A 14,877-nucleotide genomic window follows, 5' to 3' on the forward strand; every position below is an offset into this window, starting at 1 on the left:
ATATTGAGCAGATTTTGAATTTGTTTAATTCTTCTTATTTGAATTGGCAGAATGTTAACATTACGTTAGACCCTGTACTCTCATTGTACGTTGACATATTAGAAGATTTCTTGACATTTTCGAAAATCTTGTATAAATGTATCAATGGCTTTTGGTTTTAGAAAAGTCCAGGTGGTGACATTTTAACCTTTTTTGTAATTTTTGTCATTTTTATCTTCTTTGTCATCGTTGTCTTTTTTGCCATTTTTGTCATTTTAGTTATTTTTGTCATTTTTGTCATTTTTGTCATTTCTGTCATTATTATCATTTTTGTCATTTTTGTCATTTTCGGGGCTGGTAGCGGTTTGACAATGAAAAAGTAGTAACTTTAGTGACCAAAATTTGAAAAAAAGTGACCAAAAAGTGACTTTGAGGACCGAAAAAAGTGACCAAATTGTGACTATGTAGAACGAAAAAAGTAACTTTGATGTACAAAAAATGTGACCAAATCAGGCCCGTGCGGAGAACCCGTCCAGGGGGGGAGGGGGTTTCGAGATTCAAATTAAGATAAAAATAATAACAATAGCAAAAATAAAAAATTGAAAAGGGAAAGGTTTTCTTACACCGTTTGTCACTCATGTTCAACACACAAACTAAAAAAATGACTGATAAACAAAATTTTGGAAACATATTACAATCAATGTTTCAAATTTTCGATAAATCAAGAAAATAAGAAATAAATTAGTTTCAAAAGAATTTCTAAGCAAATTTAATATTAAAAAAATCTTAATTCGAAAATAAATGTCCAATCTTGTACAAAACTTACCATGAATAGATGTTAGAAAAATGATAATAATTGTTCATTTTTATTCATCTAAATTTGGATTTCTTTTCCTCATTTTCAACTGGAAGTTTAGTGAGAAATTCCGCTGTAATTTTTTAATTTGAACAAAAAATATTTAATCACGATTTAAAATGTGAATTACCGATTACTGAATAAGAAATGAATTTTGAACAGAATTTATTCAAGGTTCGATGGTTTAATTTAATTTGATAAAAAGAAGAATATATTTATTATTATTTCAAAAGTGCCAGTTATATAAGCCAGACATAAAACCTTTAATAAAGTAAAATCCTCCAGTTATCAAAATTTCATTTTTGAAGCTTAAATGGTAACTTCATGTTCAACTACACTGACACAGAAATGTTAGAAAATGAGTAATAACGTGAATGATAAAAACTGATGAAAAATTAAAAATAATGATTTCAAAACTTTTGTTATTAATATTGAAAGCGCAAATTAAATACAAAGTTAGTTAACACTGCGTATTAAAATTTATTTTTAAAGTTGCTACTTAGAACAATTTTTCAAACTTTTTAGATTAATTTAAAAATCATGATCGATCCAAAAAACATGATTTCTTATAAAAAATATTAATAAAAAGTTTTTAAATTTTCAATCGCAGGTTTTTAAGCTTTAAATTACAAGCTCTGAGTATTTTGTCTCTTTTGATTAAAATATTGGGTCCTGAAAGAACAGAAGGTTGAAATTATTTTTAATTATTAAAGGAGTCAAAGGCTTATGGTTGAAGAACACGAAAATTCAGAATTTAAAAACAAGGAAACAATTGTTAAAAATATGTCATAAAAATTTAAAAAGTTTGATTAAAAAAAATCCGACAAGTTGATTAGAAAATTGAAAAAAAAACTGTACAATAAAATTCGGTAAATTTATTTGAAAATTGAAATAACAATATGGAAATAAAAAAGATTAGTTTTTACAAACATTTCAGGTGAAGTTTTTTTAATAAGCATGTTTCACTATAACCATTTTGGTGCTCATTTTTTTAAATTATTGATTTGGTAAATAGTGTCCTAAACTAGAAATTTTGTCAAATTCGGCCGAACACATTTAGTTGTGCTGATGAAAAAAGTGACTTTTTAGTGACTTACCCAAAAAAAGTGACCAAGTCACTAAAAAGTGACTCGCTACCAGCCCTGCATTTTTGTCATTTTTGTCATTTTTGTCATTTTTGAATTTTTAGGGACATCTGTGCAATGCCAATTTCATCAATTTGTTTATACATAAATATATTGATTTTTCTTTCAATAGAGGATGTCACGTTTTGCTTGTAAATTGAATCAGAGGCATTTTGCATTTACAGGAAAATTCATTTTGAAGTAATAGCCGTTTTTAGTTTGTTTCTATTGCATTTCTACTATGACGAAACAATTCATACAGCTTCATTCAATACAGAACCCCAGCAACTACATTCAGCAATAGCCGTCCTTTACTTTCACCAAACTGGAATCCCCTGAAGTTGCGATACGGCAGTTCAAAAGGCACTCGTTGTCGTAAGTATTACCGTCACTTCCACAAACGGGATTCGGATCTCTATCGCATTCACAGGGGTCAGTATCAGTGGCAAGAGCTACTCCAAGAATAAAAATGACAACTAAAACGGCCAAACGCTTCATGATACTTCTTTTTTTAAGCACAATTTAACCTGTTGATGAATACTTCTTTTTTTTAGCACAATTTCATCCGTTGATGAAGCAGGTACTGAATGCCTCAGATGTTATCTTCAATGTTTTTATACGACAACCGTTATGAATTGTCGATTTTAAGCGGTCTTGAAAAGGCCTTTAGGAAACTTAAAGTTTCAAGCGTGAAAAAGATAAAAATAAATTTGGATGACTATTTGAAGCCACGTGATAGCGGCAGAAGTTGAACAGGATAAAATAAAACTTCTATAAATTCAACGGAGTTTTGATGGAAATTTGCAAAGATGGCCTCTTGATATAGGGTTATCCGAGATAATTTCGAACAGACCTGTGAATGTCGTTAAAGTTATGGTAGCAGTGGTTTTCAAACTTTTTTGACTCACAGCGCCTCGAAATTTTCGAGCTTAACGTCCCCTTGAGTGACTTAAAATAAATAAAAAAAAAACAAAACGATTATTGGAATCGTTTAAAAACCATGTGCCTTTGGCATTATGTTGCTGTAAGAAAAAACTGAAATTTATTCAAATTCATATTGCTTTAACACTAAACATACCTACATTTTGTATACACTGTATAAACTAACTAGCTGTCATTTTAGATATACGTATGTTGTTTCAAAATTTGTGAAAAACGTAATTTTAAAAAAGCCCATCAGGAACGTGATCCCTTATTGATATTTGTTATGAAAATTTTCTAGATTATAAATGTTTTATTCTGAATTGTAGGGAAGTTGCCTCAATTTTTGTCAGCAAAAGCTTTATCGTAAAATTTAGCTGCTCATCAAAGACGTGTCAATATCTTCTACAACATTTTCATCTAATTCCATCAAAACAATGGCTCAATCTCCCACTCTTTTCTTCTCCATACTTTTGAAAAAAAAAAAAAAGATTTTCTAAAATTCAATGCTTGTACATTTCTATACGATTTTCAACATTGAGCTTTCTCAATCCAGGCTTTTCACGAACAACATTCCCAAATTTCAAATTAACACGTATTTTAAAAGTTGGTATCCAAACTTTGGGGCTAGATATTTGGCTTGTATTTCGTACTCAGATATATAAACACTTAGATTCATAATTTTCATACAGATTCCGCCACTGATACCTATATAATACAGTGCTAATACTGATGTGATAAAAAATGTCATATAAACGAAATATTATCATGAAATGGCATTCCTAACAACTTTGTGTTATGCAAAAGAATTTGTAAAGCCTTACTGAAATTTCTTTATTTTGAATGAAGCACAGGCTATGAGCCATTATGAAGTGATAGAAGCGCGTGACAAAAACTTAGAGGTGTAGAAGCGATGTGATTTTCCAATGTATTGAAAAAAAAAAGGAATTGAAAATCACTGACTTTATTATTTTATAGTAAGATATATTGAATAAAAGATTATTCGCTATGTACAGAGAACAGAAAATGATAGAAAAGCAAAAAATCTCAATGAAATTTTCTCAAAATGTTAATAGTCTAGATAAAAAAAATACAACACCATCGAGAAACAAACAATCTAAATAATTGAGGTTGTGCTTTATTGAAAACTTATCTTAATCAGATTTTTCAAAGAACTTCAATACAGCCAGTAAGAATGATCCTAAGTTATTTGTATATTAATTCGATATTCTTTACATAAGAAATAAGAAACTTCACGCATTCGATATTCAGCCTATCGTGGATTTTGATGATTTGATTTTAGCATGGTCCATTTTTGACTTTCCTCAATCCGATAGCTTGGCCTTCTATCGTGTTGGCTATGCACTCAAGCTCACAAATGTTGATGTAGCTTTTCCCGTCGCTTCCACAAACGTACCGTAGAACACGAGGACACGCACAGATCGGACCCTCATCCTCTTGGAAGGCCAGAGCTCCCGATAGGACCAAAACGGCCAATAAAACTTTCATATGTTTCATGATGCTTTTCCGCGGTATTGTTTTTGCACAAACTCACCTGTTGCACTATATGCATTCGAGTAAAATCGACAACAAATTTATATGAGTTATCGATTATATGCGGTCGGTTGTTATCAGCTTTCCTTAATTAGGAACACATGAGCTCTTTTAGAAGTAAAATTTCTTACGCCAGAATCAGAGTTTAAATTCTAAACGTTTCATAATTCTGCTGCTAAACCTAAATTTTGGAATCAGAAGAATCAATATTCTTTTCTGAAATATTTATTCTTCTGATTCCAAAATTCAAAGAAAAATGTCGCCTTTGTCTCTGGATAGTTTCAAGTGTAATATTACCGGATAGGTACTTAAGAAATGAGATCACTTCAGGCTTAATCATAGCAAATAACAATCTTTATGAAATAATTATTAAACTATATTTCTCATTGTGAACGTGATGTGAGAGTAATTTTCTACGGATTTTCCATCGCAAAATGAATCACCCGATTTTTTTTTTTTCGCAGCCCAGATAAGGAATGTTGGCACTAGTGGTAAATCGTTTATTTATGCAATTCAATTTTATTTCAAGTTTTGATGAAGTTTAAACATATTTCATTAATCAAGAAGTTTTTTTTATTATTGTAAATTCACTGCCAGGGTGTCGCATTCGCCGTTGCTCAGTTTCGCCAGTCCGATTGATCTGCCCTTGGTTGATGCTGCGGCGCACTTCAAAACGCATTCGTTGCTGTAGGTCTCCATGTCGGTTCCACAAACGGGCATGTAGTTCCGGGGACAGGGGCAGCTGGCTATAGCTCCTCCGCTAAGGACCAAAACGGCCATCAAAATTGTCCAATATTTCATGATGCTTTTTTACCGGTTTTGTTTTCGCACAAGTTCCCCTGCTGTACTGAACGAATCGAATGGAAGCGACAATAATATGTATGACTTATCGATCGTAAGCGCTTGGCTGTTATCGGGTTTTATTGATAAGGCACACACGATTCATAGCAAATCTAGAAGAGGCCCGCTGGAAATTTCTAATCTCAAGTGTGACATAGGTTTGGTTGGTACACGTAGACGGTTAAAGTTAGAAGAGGTTCGTCATCACATCGCTATGAGCTTAAGTCACAACTTCATACATATGGCTGATCGTCCATATTTTCCAAATACGAAGTATGAATACTTAATTCACCGAACCATAAGGAATGTTTCACTTGAACACAAAAATGAAGGAGTATAAAACGAAATAATCAAAACATATTTTTATTCCATTCGCGTCCAGTTTAGAATTCCGAATTTTCACAGGAACCTCCGCGCGCTTTTTGAAGCCTAATCTTGATCCCAGTCGGAGTGGCGATGGCACAGTTGAGGACACAATCGTTCGAGTAGGTTACATTATCACTTCCGCAGACCGGTTGATACAGCAATGGGCAGGCGCACGTTGCCATTTCGGCGTAGATGTCTTCGGTCGTTCCGGCCTCGGTTAGCTCGAACAGATACAGTCCGGTCATCAGCAAAGCGAGACCAATGAAAGCGATCGAACGTAATTGGGCCATTATTGTGCTTCCGAAAAAGGTGCTAACGATTTGAATGTTTCTCTGATACTGGATCGGATTGATGGAAAACGGTTCCTCTGCGGGGTCAAGATAAGATAAACAGTTTCCCTTTTTTTTTTTTAAGATAAGAAAGATGAAATTTTCTGATTTTTGTTTATCAATGGAAACTCCAATGAACCAGACTATTTCAACATTAACGGTATTTAGTATCAGAAATAACTAAAACGCACCACCGACAAGCTGGAAGAGTTCAATTTTAAACTATTGCATCTGAGTAAGCATCTGAGAAAGATTGGGAACATTTCTTATAGAAACAGTGATTTTTCGATAGTCCTCGATAGAGCCAAACATCTATGAAAGTCTTATAGAGAATTTGTTTTCAAGTGGTGGTGCACCGGGGCACTACCGGTAGTGCACTTTTTGCTGTTTTCATGCTCGTTTTCACGAAGAGTAGCCCACTGGTAGTGCACCATAAAGTGGACGGTGGAACACTCTGAAAATATTCGGTGTTGCTTGCGCTCTCACCAATACTATCATGAATTTTGACAGCACGTGCTTCCCGATGTAAACAAATATCAGCTGGTTGGTTTATTTCTATACCGCAAAATTGCGTTCGAGCTTTTCTCTTTATTATCCCGAAGAACGGAAACTTGTTCCGGATTTAATACCAGTGCCGTTTCCAACAGAGGCGGAGAATTTCACCTGGATGGCACGTTCCAAAGCAAACAACGCTCCCAAGAAGTAATGTGCCCAGAAGGCTTGCTGCAATCGGTTCCAGGCGATGCCGGAAAAGAGCAGCAAATCCGAGTGCAAAAAGGCCAATCCAAAGATTTGGTGGAATCGAGCAAACCGAAAAGTTTTCTTGTTCGGGAGGGTCCTATAAGTTGGTCTCCACAGCAAGAAGCGTTCAGCTGCATCGAAGCTACTCTGCTACAAGCCAGCTTCGAGCTGTGCCTTAGGGCGACGATGCTCGGTTGCGCCAAGTCCCAGATTTCCACGCGTTGCCCTTCAAAAACGGTAGTTCGAGACTACACCCTGGGAGCTTGAATTTCGTTCGTTTCGGTTTGTTAGCAAAACTTTCTCCCCCGACTTCCGCGATCCGAGTTCGCCATTTTGACTCCCAAGAATTTTTTTTGAAATCTAAAAACGAAAATAGGTACTCGAACGAAGATGAGATTTGCGAGGAATAAACGTTCAAAATACCGGCAAAAACCTTCAAGCTGGGGTAACTGCAGTCTAGCAGCAGCAGCAAGCATAGACCGCCCAGAATCAGCCGGTATTGCAGTTATCATCAGAGCCAGAGGCGAATCTACCAAGCAAAATAAATCTGAAATCTTCACAATTCAACATAATATATAAATTCATGCTAAAATTTTTATATTATTTAAAAGACAATGATCAACTAAAGTAAATTTCATTTCAATTTTCGAAGTCAAACGAAAACAAATACCAGCTGTAATGGATTTTTGACAGCTTGATGTTTTCTGTTGACACTGCCGATTTCACGTACACCAACAAAGGTGGGTGCAAAACTCGATTCATGCTCGTTTTCAGCGTGGAAGGTGCAACACTTTCGGGTGGTGACAACAAATACGGTATTATCTGGCATCCAGGAATTCTTCATATTCAGGGTCCTGAATACCAGGATTCCAGGATGGTTTAGATATAAGGAGTTAGGCCGGAACAAATATCAATTTCTTGTTTTGTCGACCCCGAAGTGGGGAATAAATAAAGTTTGATGTATTTTATGAAAAGTTTGAAAAATTTATCAAACATTCGAAAGATTACAAGAGCAAAACCAGATTGTGGAAGATAGGAGTTTTATCATCATTTGTTTTCTTGATTTTATTGAATTTTTCGATAAAAAATTATTAGGTTTTTCGCAATAATATAGTATGCAATTGCATGCAAGCTTTCGTGAAATATATGCAAAATTTTGGTTTTGCATTTTTATTATCCCCCCCCTCCCCCTCGCGATGTTCAAAACCAGAGCGACAAAAGAAAGATTTTAAATTTGTTCCGGCCATATTCTAAACGAGTTTTTTTTAATCAATAGCCTGCAGACTGTAGTGACCGGATGACTGATATTCCGAAACTTCTTGAATCTCAATCGATAGACAGTTCAAAAATTGAACAACGCGTGTTTCCTCATCAAATATATTTTCTCAACTGACGGTTTCCTTCCTGCGTTCACACTTGCATAGCAAGTGCAAGATATTCTTTTCATTCGAGATTTCACCAACACATTTGCAATCTCAAACTCGAATCTCTTTTTTCGATCGTGTGTAGGTGCACGCATTTTATGGGGCACGTTCATAAAGACTCTTTACTTTAGCGTTACGCCCTAGCGGGCCCTATGCTATTCAATTTACACACTGATTCAATATCAGTCATTATCGTTTACACTGCATTCTAGAACTTATATTCTACAATTAATCCTAATCCCTACATCCGCCTCCTTGCCTACTCTTAAAGTGTCTATACATTATCATTGAAAAAATAAATTGTTTTATATTTGGTAGGTGACATTTTTGAAAATCAAAAATGAAACGAGCAATCAATTTTCTAAATTAAACAGAAAATAAAATAAATATTTTATTTTTAATTTAATTTAAAAAATATTTCAACAAGCTTTTGTAAAAAAACGACATGACATCTATCTCAGCTATTATTTAAAACATGATACGATATCAATTGATTTCGATGGTTTATAATGATCGTTTATAAATATTATTTTCGAAATGTTCTCTCCTTCATCTTTATTAATGTATACTAGATGGACAAACCTTGGAATTTTTTCTTTTTTATTTATTTACTTATTCATTTATTTCAAACTTTTCGCAAATTTATACAACTCTATTAAAATAATACATTTCAATTTTACCTCGATTTAGAAGTTCATTTTTATTTTATGCACCCATATCTTTGAAAGACGGAACTTCTTGCTACTTTTTCGATTTTCAAAGTTCTATCCATTCCTGAATCCTTAACCTGATTTTCTTACTTATAACGATCCTACTCTTATAGCATTTCACAATTTTCTATTTATTGTATAAAATGTGGGATAGCGTAACGTCTAAATTTGAATAAAGTGCTACGAAACGGTATTTTTTCTTATATAATGAGCTTTTTTTTAATCCTTCACCTTTCCTTAACATTACCTCCTAATAAATCATCATTTTAGTTTAATCTACACAAATAACTTTTTTAAGGTAAACGGAACTAAATAAGCTAACCTATATACCATTCAAAATAAAGTCATTCAAACATTCGAGGCCAGAGTTTTATTCAGTTTTGATTTTCAACAAGAAAACAAATACTTCGTTTTTTTTTAACTCTCTCTGGCCTTTCGTCGGCAGATTTTTGATAACTTTACAATTTCCAAAAACAACCATTCCAAATGTGTACTTTATACTCTCTAATCTATCTTTGGTAGTTTCTTTTATTTTCGCTTCCCAAATCACCTTTAACCTTCAGTCAGTAAAGGATTTATTCATTTTTCGTTTTATATTAATAATCCATAAAAAAAATTGTATTTTTTTTCTAATCTCTCTGGCCTTTCGTCGGCAGAGTTTCATTGACTTTACGTTACGTTTCTCAAAACCAACAATTCAAAATGTGTGTTTTTTACTCTCTAAACTTTCGTCGGCAGAGTTCCTTTTAATTTCACTTCTCAGTAACCTTTTACCTTTATCCATGGGCAATAATTTATTCATTTTTCGTTTTTTTTTTTCAAAGTAATAATTCACCAAAAAATTATTATCCGGTTTAATTCTCTCTGGCCTTTCGTCGATAGAGTTTCATTGACTTTACGTTTTCCAAAAAGTACCATTCAAAATGTGTACTTTTTTCTCTCTCACCTTTCGTCGGTAGAGTTTCTTTCATTTTCAACCTTTAACCTTCCATCGGCAAATATTTATTCATTTTTCGTTTTGATTTTTTTTTAAATAATTAATCCATCAAAATAATTTTATACCTGGTTTAAATCTCTCTGGCTTTTCATCGGCAGAGTTTCATAAACTTTACGTATTCCAAAAACAACCATTCAAAATGTGTACTTTTTACTCTCTTTCCTTTCGTCGGTAGAGTTGCTCTTATTTTCAATCATCAGTAACCTTTAAACTTCCATCGGCAAAGATTTATTCATTTTTCGTTTTTTTTTTTAATAATAATTTCCTCAAAATAATTTTATTCCTGGTTTTACTCTCTCTAGCCTTTCGTCGGCAGAGTTTCGTAAACTTTAGTTTTCCAAAAACAAGAATTGAAAATGTGTACTTTTTACTCTCTAACCTTTCGTCGGTAGAGTTTCTCTTATTTTCAATCATCAGTAACCTTTAACCATCGGCAAATATTTATTCATTTTTCGTTTTGATTTTTTTTTAAATAATTAATCCATCAAAATAGTTTTATACCTGGTTTAAATCTCTCTGGCTTTTTATCGGCAGAGTTTCATAAACTTTACGTATTCCAAAAACAATCATTCAAAATGTGTACTTTTTACTCTCAGAGTTGCTCTTATATTCAATCATCAGTAACCTTTAACCTTACATCGGCAAATATTTATTCATTTTTCCTTTTTCTTTTAAATAATAATTCCATCAAAATAATTTTATTCCTGGTTTTACTCTCTCTAGCCTTTCGTCGGCAGAGTTTTGTAAACTTTAGTTTTCCAAAACCAACCATTCAAAATGTGTACTTTTTACTCTCTTACCTTTCGTCGGTAGAGTTTCTTTTATTTTCAATCATCAGTAACCTTTAACCTTCCATCGGCAAAGATTTGTTCATTTTTCGTTTTTTTTTTAATAATAATTCCATCAAAATAATTTTATTCCTGGTTTTACTCTCTCTGGCCTTTCGTCGGCAGAGTTTCATAAACTTTACGTTTTCCAAAAACAACCATTCAAAATTTGTACTTTTTACTCTCTTACCTTTCGTCGGTAGAGTTTCTTTTATTTTAAATCATCAGTAATCTTTTACCTTCCATCGGCAAAAATTTGTTCATTTTTCGTTTTTTTTCTTGAATAATAATTCCATCAAAATAATTTTATTCCTGGTTTTACTCTCTCTAGCCTTTCGTCGGCAGAGTTTCGTGAACTTTAGTTTTCCAAAAACAACCATTCAAAATGTGTACTTTTTACTCTCTAACCTTTCGTCGGTAGAGTTTCTTTAACCTTTAACCTTCCATCGGCAAAGATTTATTCATTTTTCGTTTTGATTTTTTTTTTAAATAATTAATCCATCAAAATAATTTCATACCTGGTTTTACTCTCTCCGGCTTTTCGTCGGCAGAGTTTCATAAACTTTACGTTTCCCAAAAACAACCATTCAAAATGTTACTTTTTTCTTTCTAACCTTTTGTCGTTAGAGTTTCTTTTATTTTCAATTATTAGTAACCTTTAACCTTCCGTCGGTAAAGGTACATTCATTTCTCGTTTTTTTTTAATTAATATCCACAAAAAAATTATATATATCTTTTATTCTCTCTGGCCTTTCATCGGCAGAGTTTCATTAACTTTACGTTTTCCAAAAACATCAATTCAAAATGTGTACTTTTTCTCTTCTACCTTTCGTCGGTAGAGTTTCTTTGAATTTCACTTCTCATGAACATTTAATGTTCCGTAAGAATAAAACTTGATTAAGTTTTTAATTTTCAAAAGAAAAATTCAATAATATATTTATGTTACTACTGTGCCCTCTTGTTAGCAGAGTTTCAAAATACGCGCTAGCGGACCGTTCCAAATAAAAAAATATGCATTCGTCATAATATCAAATCAAATTTTGTTGTCATTGTCATCTTCAAACACCATTATCACCTATGTGTCAGTGTATTCCAATTCATGTTACTTTAATATTTTTTTTTCTTACCTTTATAACCGAGAATCTACAATGAGGAAAAATCACTCCAGAACAAAATTTTCGTTTTTTTTTCATCAACTTATTCACTCAATTTTCTCATAAAATTTCCACTCCAGAACAATTAATAATCTTCATTTCGATCGCGATTAACTAGCACTGGGAGCGTTAACTGCGCCATTGTAGTGACCGGATGACTGATATTCCGAAACTTCTTGAATCTCAATCGATAGACAGTTCAAAACTTGAACAACGCGTGTTTCCTCATCAAATATATTTTCTCAACTGACGGTTTCCTTCCTGCGTTCACACTTGCATAGCAAGTGCAAGATATTCTTTTCATTCGAGATTTCACCAACACATTTGCAATCTCAAACTCGAAGTCGAATCTCTTTTTTCGATCGTGTGTAGGTGCACGCATTTTATGGGGCACGTTTATAAAGACTCTTTACTTTAGCGTTACGCCCTAGCGGGCCCTACCCGCTTAACAAAATAAATGCTTGGAATGCTTGAAAGAATGCTTGGATTTCAAGCATTCTTCAAGCATTCCTCCCATTGAATTCAAGCATTAAATGGCCCAACCGATTCTACTTGAAATGGTTTTCCCGGTTCATAATGACAGCCCTGGTTGATATCTGTCATGGTTTGATAGTATTGGTGAGATGGGTATGTGCTTTTGTGTGGGTGAGTTCACAAATTTTAGTGCGTATGTGTGCGTGTGAATCCTGCATTCAATGGATGTTTTCAGAATGGAATGAAAAAATTGAATTGGTTAAAAATATTTTTGAAATTTTATTCAACGTTCCTTCAACCTAAATATCGAAAACATAATAAAACACCCAAATTTGGATCCAGTCGGGTCACTTCCTAAAATTTTTCAGCGATTCATCACGATTGCGCAGTTGTTGGAGCGTACACTGACCGAAATCTGGCTATAAGCTTTATCAGATTTTTTAGTGATTTTGCACTAAAGGAAAATCCAATACTTTTTACGAATGTATACACAACTTGAAATGTATAGATTTTTGTTCTGATTATCTTTATCGGAAATTCCAATGGATGTAATAGTTTGTCAATTTGATTTAATTTACAGTTCAATGCAGTGAAATAAATGTTTTCGTTTTTTTTTCGGATTTCGTTTAAATGATACATCGTGATTTAAGTTTAGATTGTTTTTATTGATAAATTATGTACATATACCTGTAGGTCTGGCTGACGCATGTATGGTTCAAACTTCTGAAGTGGTCGATGTTCCGTTTTCCTGCTGCTAATCCACCGTTGCGATTAAAATTGCCACTTGATGCACACTAGCATCGTTCCAGAAGTCAATCTTGCCGGGAAATAGATTTGGGGATTCAGGGGCCTTCCGAGGGCAGAAATTTATTACCTTAAATAAAAATAAAAGAAATATTTTTACTGAATAAATTTGTTGAGTATGATTTATAAAGACAAATTTTCAATATTCTTACCTGAGGGTCTACTAGAATCTTGTTCAAATAATTTGAATATCCAGTTCAGGTGAAGTTCTCTCCGGAAGAACATCTCCTCGTTCATCAGAATGGGGCGCTTCTTTTACACCATCGAAATATTTCTTTTTCCTGTGGGGAAAGCGATACGAAGGATTAATTTTGATAATTGGAAAAATAATGAGACATTTAGCTTACTTACCTGTTTTACAATCCAATATTCGCCATTTTCCGTGTTTTTCCTATCCATCATAATAATGATTGTAAACATAGAACAATTTTAACGAACATCGGTTTTTCTTTATAATTTCACAGCCTGAACCGAAAATTATTTGTTCTGAATTCAAACCACACCTACTAAAAACTATATCGAATCATATTTATGAAATTTATTAGATTTTCAGATACAATTAATATAGTGTAGTATTACAGAACGAATGTATAAAATTTATTGGATTTTTGATTAGTCTATACTATGTACATCGTAGACAAAAATTAATTGTACAATTTATAGGATTTTAGCATTACATTTATTGGATTTTCTAGTACTTTATATCCACCTTCCTTAAAGTAAAAGCTATTAAAACGATTTAGTGAATTTTATTGCCTGATTTGGTTCAGTGTACATGCACTAGATGCCAGTTATGAATTCAGTAGTCTCGGCAATAGTCTTTCTGTAAAAAAAATAGATTATACACAATCAGATTCCTAAGTTCCACAGATTAAAATAAAAATACTTTACCTTATCAGAAACTCTCCTAATTACTCCCCCAAATACAGCAGATTGCTGCTGGTGTTTTGGCTTCGGATGACAATTTAGAAGGCCTCAGGAAACGCTACATTGTGTCCGGCAGCCGGCATCATAACTGGGGTTTTCGTTTTGAGTATTTATTGCATTTTTTTTTGTCATGCAGCGCCATTTTCACCACACCAGAAGTCGAATTTCCGGAGACCGCTTTTTAGCGATTTGAAGCCGCTCGTTCTGCTGCCACTCGTTTTTATTCACGAACCTCCTGATCCTCGGTTATTTCCTGCTGAATTCAAAGGAAAATTACTAAATATAAAGGCTGAATTCAATTAAAACTTTACCAAAAGCACAATCTTCGACGCGTGATTGCCCGACCGTTGAGAAAATTAACCGACATGGTTGTCATTTTTTTTCGCTTGTGTCACTTATACACACAAGCAAAAAGTCGTTGAAATGATATTTACAGATGGAAGACTTTTTGTTTTGTGTATAGTTTGCTCTGGATTCAATTCGTATGTGTGTTATCGGTACAATCAGCTGACTTGACTGATGTACGTTTAGATTTGAAACCCAAATTTACGGCTTTGAACGCAACCCTACGCGCGAAATTGCTTGCTCAAGGTTTTAAAATGGCATGTGGGTAGCTATTCAATTTACACACTGATTCAATATCAGTCATTATCGTTTACACTGCATTCTAGAACTTATATTCTACAATTAATCCTAATCCCTATACACAGACTTGTACATTTTTTAGTATTAAATACCTAATTTAAAAAATACATTCAGTTTTTGCTTCATAATTTTTCGCCAAACGTTTAAAGTTAAAATATCGATAAACGGCGCCTTCCGCAATTCTCAAAGCACACAAGGAATATTC

The 14,877-nt window shown here is 33.4% G+C and overlaps 2 protein-coding genes and 1 long non-coding RNA gene across 3 annotated transcripts; all 3 read right to left on the minus strand.

Annotated features, from left to right (window-relative positions):
- Positions 1 to 1,843: 1,843 nt before the first annotated feature.
- LOC129749377 (serine protease inhibitor dipetalogastin-like) lies at positions 1,844 to 5,478 on the minus strand. The gene is made up of 2 exons (XM_055744341.1): positions 5,018 to 5,478; positions 1,844 to 2,464 (listed from the first exon to the last, which is right to left on the minus strand). The coding sequence occupies exons 1-2, from the start codon at positions 5,233 to 5,235 to the stop codon at positions 2,254 to 2,256; spliced, it is 429 nt and encodes a 142-aa protein (XP_055600316.1). The 5' UTR covers positions 5,236 to 5,478; the 3' UTR covers positions 1,844 to 2,253.
- A 131-nt stretch (positions 5,479 to 5,609) lies between these two features.
- LOC129747601 (serine protease inhibitor Kazal-type 1-like) lies at positions 5,610 to 6,129 on the minus strand. The gene has a single exon (XM_055741894.1). It carries the CDS (start codon positions 5,928 to 5,930, stop codon positions 5,658 to 5,660), a length of 273 nt encoding a protein of 90 aa, XP_055597869.1. The 5' UTR covers positions 5,931 to 6,129; the 3' UTR covers positions 5,610 to 5,657.
- A 7,674-nt stretch (positions 6,130 to 13,803) lies between these two features.
- LOC129743852 (uncharacterized) lies at positions 13,804 to 14,389 on the minus strand. Its single transcript, XR_008736704.1, has 3 exons — positions 14,339 to 14,389; positions 13,992 to 14,280; positions 13,804 to 13,923 (listed from the first exon to the last, which is right to left on the minus strand). It is a non-coding gene; the product is annotated as an uncharacterized LOC129743852 (long non-coding RNA).
- Positions 14,390 to 14,877: the final 488 nt, after the last annotated feature.

Source organism: Uranotaenia lowii, chromosome 2 (genome assembly GCF_029784155.1).
Source record: "Uranotaenia lowii strain MFRU-FL chromosome 2, ASM2978415v1, whole genome shotgun sequence".
NCBI classification, from domain to species: Eukaryota; Metazoa; Arthropoda; class Insecta; order Diptera; family Culicidae; genus Uranotaenia; species Uranotaenia lowii.

Coding starts and splice junctions, on each gene's coding strand:
- LOC129749377 (XM_055744341.1), bottom strand. CDS start 5,235: ATGAAATATTGGACAATTTTGATGGCCGTTTTGGTCCTTAGCGGAGGA. Junction 2,465..5,017: donor GACACCCTGGCAGTGAATTT/ACAATAATAAAA, acceptor GCTTAAAAAAAG/AAGTATCATGAAGCGTTTGG.
- LOC129747601 (XM_055741894.1), bottom strand. CDS start 5,930: ATGGCCCAATTACGTTCGATCGCTTTCATTGGTCTCGCTTTGCTGATG.